Source organism: Schistocerca cancellata, chromosome 11 (genome assembly GCF_023864275.1).
Source record: "Schistocerca cancellata isolate TAMUIC-IGC-003103 chromosome 11, iqSchCanc2.1, whole genome shotgun sequence".
Taxonomy (NCBI): domain Eukaryota; kingdom Metazoa; phylum Arthropoda; class Insecta; order Orthoptera; family Acrididae; genus Schistocerca; species Schistocerca cancellata.
Genome location: NC_064636.1, coordinates 165405141 through 165411140, shown reverse-complemented (window position 1 = coordinate 165411140; position 6000 = coordinate 165405141). Strand labels below are relative to the sequence as shown.

General features: G+C 39.0%; 1 protein-coding gene across 1 annotated transcript in view; it reads right to left on the bottom strand.

Annotated features, from left to right (window-relative positions):
* Window positions 1-1618: 1618 nt before the first annotated feature.
* The window catches only part of LOC126108436 (protein RCC2), a 97137-nt gene continuing 92755 nt past the window's right edge, over window positions 1619-6000 (bottom strand). The window contains exons 8-9 of the mRNA XM_049913653.1: window positions 5580-5758; window positions 1619-3500 (exon numbers count right to left, since the gene is read on the bottom strand). Coding sequence (XP_049769610.1) covers window positions 3330-3500; window positions 5580-5758 — 350 coding nt within the window. The 3' untranslated portion in view covers window positions 1619-3329. The remainder of the gene's footprint in view (window positions 3501-5579; window positions 5759-6000) is intronic.

Below are 6000 nucleotides of genomic sequence, written 5' to 3'. Positions count from 1 at the left end.
ACTTGGCATTTTTCTTGTAAATTCATACAAATTTCTGTCTTCTAATCTTTGACTCCACTGGCCTCACAAACAGTGATGATACACCGCCTTAGATGGACTATAGTGTGTTTCAGACTGGCTAGAATGAGCAACACCTATTGAGGATACATCACCAAACAATATTTGTCCAATATTAATACTGACAATTTTGTCAATCAGACTGTGTGAGAGGTCCCTATATTAAGTACACTATACATGTTACTTTCTGCCACATATAAAACAATTACATTTGTACAAAAGTAAATGCCAAATACTCTTGAGACAGGCTAACAGTAAGACAGCCATTCAGGGTACATATTAAATTCTCTGACAACACAAAAATACAGAGTTAAGTACAGTTGCCACAGATACAGCATAGAACATGGTCAAAAGGTGAAATTTCTACAGCAAACTGAAGTGAGCAAATTTCCTTCACTTGCTTATCAAATCTGAGGCAGATACAAATGACAACTTGTAAAGTCTATAAAGAGCAAGAAATATCTACACTGTGAGGCAAATGACTGACATTAAACCAAAATATGCAATTGCGATGTGTATGGGTAAGGGTAAGGAATAATGTGCACTTTCTTTGACTGATTAAGTGAAGGAAGATTGTTTAGCTTAATATTGTAAAACAGTTAATGTGTGCCTCAATATTCCAATTCAAAAAAATTAAAGAGATTACTTGTTGGCTGTATGTTCTATAAATGAAAGCATCACATACAACTGGAACAGTAATATTCCCTGCCCAGATGTTGCATTGCCGGTCAGTGTGACAAGAAATACACACCATGGAATGACAGGAATATGTCCTGGATTTCCAGTCTTTAATGGACAGTGCCTTGGGAGAACTGGCTTAAAAGTTATTATGAAGTGTTCACAGGGCATCAATTACAGATGACACGTACTGTGCAAGTTGCGAATTTGAAAATTTTACACATATTACTTTAGACAAAAATGTGCAACTTCCACGTCAGTCTCACATGTTGGTACTACTGTAATGTGACATTATTAATTCTACCACTTACACTAATGTAACGAATTCCCAAAATGGTGCAGCACACCAGTAGAAAGAATAGCTTTTTGTGGACTGGCAAAGTTCTACATATTTGAAGACCCAATAAGGTGACTGTTGACAATAAAAGACTAACTGAATGGCACTGTTCAGGCCCATGGCTTTACAACCTAACTAAATTTATATTCACCGTGCCTAAAATGACAGAAAAAATGCCATCTGCCCAACTTACAGTACTGGCATTAACATTTCACTTTTTGATTTTTTATGTCTGTGACAACAAGTACTTATAAATTCTTGTTCCACACGGGTAAGAGTTATACAACATACAAGAAACTTAAAAACATCCAAATTTATGATTTCTTATCTTAACATGCAGAAATGAACTGTCATGGTTTATGTAATGGAATGTTCACACGACAATGACAAATGTTCACACATTAATCATTAATGTCAAAAAGATCTGTAGTACTACATTATAGTAGGTTTGATTTTTAACACGTTTGTACTTTTTTGCTATTAATAACTAAAAAGTACACATCACAAGAGAACAACTCTACATTATACTTTGGACACTGGCATCTTACACACACACACACACACACACACACACACACACACACACACACACCTTGTTCTTGTAATAAACATGGCAAAAAGTTATGAAACAGTGGACTTTATATCCTTCGTTTACCTTACCATTAACTGTAGAGTAAAAGTAGCTTTTGGAAAGCAAATCACAACCTCCGTCACAGAAATTATGACAGTTAAATGCACATGGCCAAACTATAATAGTTTACTCCTAAATTATTTAGCATTAGTAAGATCCTACATGTTTTCTTATATTCTTGTTTCTTAAAAAATAACTTTTTGCATACACACACTATTTTTTTTCTTAATTTTCATAGTTTCTTTTTCACCCACAACCAGGCAAGTTTAAGTGCAAATAAGAGCATAGTTTTACAGAGTCATTTAAAAAGAGAAGCTGACAGAGTATAGTTTTATCAAATCAATCTTCTGCTGAGAGATCTCAGGATTTTTAAAAAAAGGAGCCTGTAAAAATTCTCTAGGAACAGTAGTGCTTAATGTATCAAAATTGTGCTAGAAGCTTCAAGTCTTGCCAATTTTTATTGGCTGCACTGAGATAGCAAGTAACAAGACATTTTTGCTACAAAAAAATTTGTCAACTTTTCTGTCATAAAGTAGTATTCAATCCAACAAACGAAAAAGAATAGCTCAAATCTGTCCCAGATTAAAATTATAGTATGTGGTTATCAGAAAGTAAGGTAGGACACAGTGCTTACTGCTCTTGTCACCTTCCGGAGACTGCCATTGACAAATTATTGTATAGTGATAGTACTACTAGAATGGAATGTTCGTGCAGAAAAACAGAATGACACAACAGTAAATGATTGGGAGGAAACCAAGAATGACAACTTATTATGAAGTACAAACAAGTATCCCATTCCCTGTCAGTTTCCCAGCCATATTCTATACTAACAACACATGTAGACACATACACAGAGGACAAACCACGGACCACAAGACAGGACACTTTCATTCCTCAATCCTCAGTGAGAGGTTCAGAATATCCAAAGCGAGTGTGCGTATCGCATTTCACCTAGTGAAACAAATTACACATTTTTAACTGTTCTTTTTTTAAAAAACTACAAATTCAAGTATCTCTCGAGATACCGTGACGTAAGTTACCAAAATGTACTCGTAACCTAGAGATGTAACACCATCATTCGGCAACACCTAGTACGCGTGCTTCAATCTGACTTCACAAACTTTAACAGGTTTCCCTCAAAGCGACTGTAAAAATCCACGCACAAAAGGCATCGGCAGTAACAAACACATTCTACACCGGCTCAAAGAAGGTGATAATTCGAAGAGAATACGAAAAATAAGTAAAACTGGGAAATGGTAGTTATTTTCTTGGACTTAGGCCTCAATAGGAAAACCACAAATAATGTGAATGGTGAGCTGACAGTTCTGAAGTAATAAGTCAGAAAGAGAAAGGCTTGCTAAATCAAACAGGGAGTGGGGGGGATTCTGAAATTGCACCGAGAATGAAGTACCGAAAGTGGAACTAAACATAATTTTACCAACTTGTGACTTTAAAACTACTTGCTGTTACCGACCTCTGTCAACTGTATATTTCTAAAGAGACTATGCTCTCAATAAAAAACAGACCAAATCGAGTTAGGACAAGTGACCGGCAGTGTCCAGAAGCACGACGCACCGACAGGTGACAGCGTCGCTGACCGGGACAGACGTCAGTACTGTGACAGACCTAAGGGCTGTACTCCGGCATTTTGGCAAGGCGGGCCTCGTCTTGCTCACTATCGTTCCGTGCAATGAACATCGTGTGTCCCATGCCACAGGAGACCTGCTTCACGTACACACCCTCCAGCGCCTTAACTTCCATCGGTGTCGTCGAAGATTTACGGAGCTCACCGAGTCCCTGAAAACGAGAGAAAATTACTGGAGTGATTCCAGACACAAAATAGTTAAATAATGTAACCACAATAGCACACTACCAGCACAAGGTGGGGAACTGGGTTTCAGCCCTAGACTGGAGTAAATTTTAACTCCATTTAAAACATTCATCAAGGTGAATAATTTGCCCTCAGCTGGTATTCTACATTATCAATTTGGTTGTATCTACTGATCTGACTACACTGCGAAAGCAGTTACAGACAAATAATTAGGTGAACTGAACTTCAGAACTTTATTCCAAATCTTAAGAGTGAGGTACATAAACAAAACAAGTAATACATGCAGAAAAGAAAAACAGAAGGAACATTAAGATAAAGTGCTACTACGCTTAACAAAAAGAAATTGCAATAAAAAAAAAAGAAAAGCAGAACTGCTGTCAATTAAGAAGCAAAAATTTTATTAATTTTAAGGAAACAAAACTTTATACAACCTTTGAAATGATTTATAGAAATTCTTAAAAGTCAAAGTTTCCTTCTTCAACAATTGCCTCCATATGACTGAGCTAAATGGAATTTCATACAAAGCACTGGAAATGCATAAGCAAAGCTTTCAGCTTGCCAACCTGTATCGGATGCAACAGACTGAGCACACTGCATTTTGTGGGGCAGAACTGATCATCAAGTGCAAGTGCCAACCTTTTAAACAGATGGTCATGTGACAGTGAACTGTTTTAAATGCCAACTGCCAACAATAGCGACAGAAACTGACAGACCGATAAGATACCAGTGCTTTGCAGAAGATGGAAGAGTATATACCTTCCAAAATGTTGTGGATTCACTGAGCATTGTTACGACACAAACTCAAGATTTTACAGTACTGAAATGGCCCAAAAACATACATCTACGTATCACAATTCTAAACCGCCAAGGAGGACAAAAAGGTAGCTGACGCCGGGAGAGGGGGGCTGCCACGGAATAAAGATTATTAGAAGTTCGATTTGACCAAAGCTTCAGAATAGCGACAAAATAGCTTTCACATACGAAATCTAAAGAGATGACATCAGCCTTCTTGTGACATTGCAACAATTTATTTTAGTATACAGAAAGGGTAGCCATGTAACTAACAGCACAAGGGTGTTTGCTTTAGCTTAATCCTCGCCACAAACTAATGATATATAGAAGTGTCGGAATGCGCTGCTGTTCTCTGTAAACACTGTAGCCGAGTTTCACAGCATGTTCTTGAGAGCACAATGTAATCTAAGCTTCTGGTCTTTCCTTCTCATCCCATACGGAAAGTCTCCCCTGACTTGCAGCTCTGGATGATTTTCCCAAAATCTAGCCCTTTTCCTAGGCCTCTCCAGTCCTTTTCTTTCATCCTTCTTCCTTCCCCTTCAACCCTTCTGCCTGAAGGACGAGCCACTGGCTCTGAAAGCTTGTCAATCACAAGTCTTATGTGTGTGTTCTGCAGCTGCTCGGTGAGTAGATTTTGTATCTTTTTCAAAATATTGTCGTATTGAAATTAAATTTCCTTCGGCATATCTACTCTCAGCTATCATTCGATAATGTTCCGAGTTCTACAATATTCTTGTCACATGATAAGGTAATGACAAAAATTACTACATACAAAGCAGCAGTGGTGCACCCTGTCATAAAACAGACTAGATTACATTAGCATCCTGTTATGTACCAAACAGATCTCATCAAAACTGGCTACAGAAGTCAACACTCGCTTACATTTAGCGAGTTAAAATTGTGCACAAACCAGACCCCGAGCTCCCATCTTACCTTTCACGAGTCTTGCACCAGGAATTGCACTATGTGCGCACACCAGATTTCTATCGAGATACGTGACGGCTCACCCACAGGACTCGGCAAAGACAGTGGCTTCATTACAGCCTCAAGCTAGTACTGACACTATCGGGCAAAAGCAGCCTTTGGAAAGTGTACTAAGAGTCCCTCACTCACAATCAGCTGCACGTTGATAGCCAACGGCACATTTCTGGGTTTGACTCATAGCCTGTTACACAATATTATCCTGCCACACACACTGAAAATTTAATTCGCCAACAGATGTTCGTCTAATGCTCCGGTGCAATAACACTCACCAATTCGCCGTAAGTAGGTGACGGGCCCCACGCGATGACACTCTCATCGGCTGCCATGACAATCGATGTAACTGAGCAGCCGACACTTCTCACTGTCCAACCGGTCAGATCTTGGACAGGCTTCGGGTACATATTAGCCTCACCGGTACGCTTTGTTTGCCCAAATAAGTACACACACCCTGCAACACAAAGAAAACAGAATTAATCCAATGTGCAATAAAACCCAGTAGTGACAACTCTGTAAATGCTAATTGCTGCACAGAGAAATTTATGCCGAGAAGTGTAACAGGCTCGCCTAAGAAAAGTCAGGATCTCGGCATTTGTCCCTCTGCGATGTCCTCTCAGTCACGGGTTGTTCGTGGATTCAGAAGTTAAGCCTCGAGCACAGTAGGTTTGGTGCATTCAGTCTGTCACTGCTCTC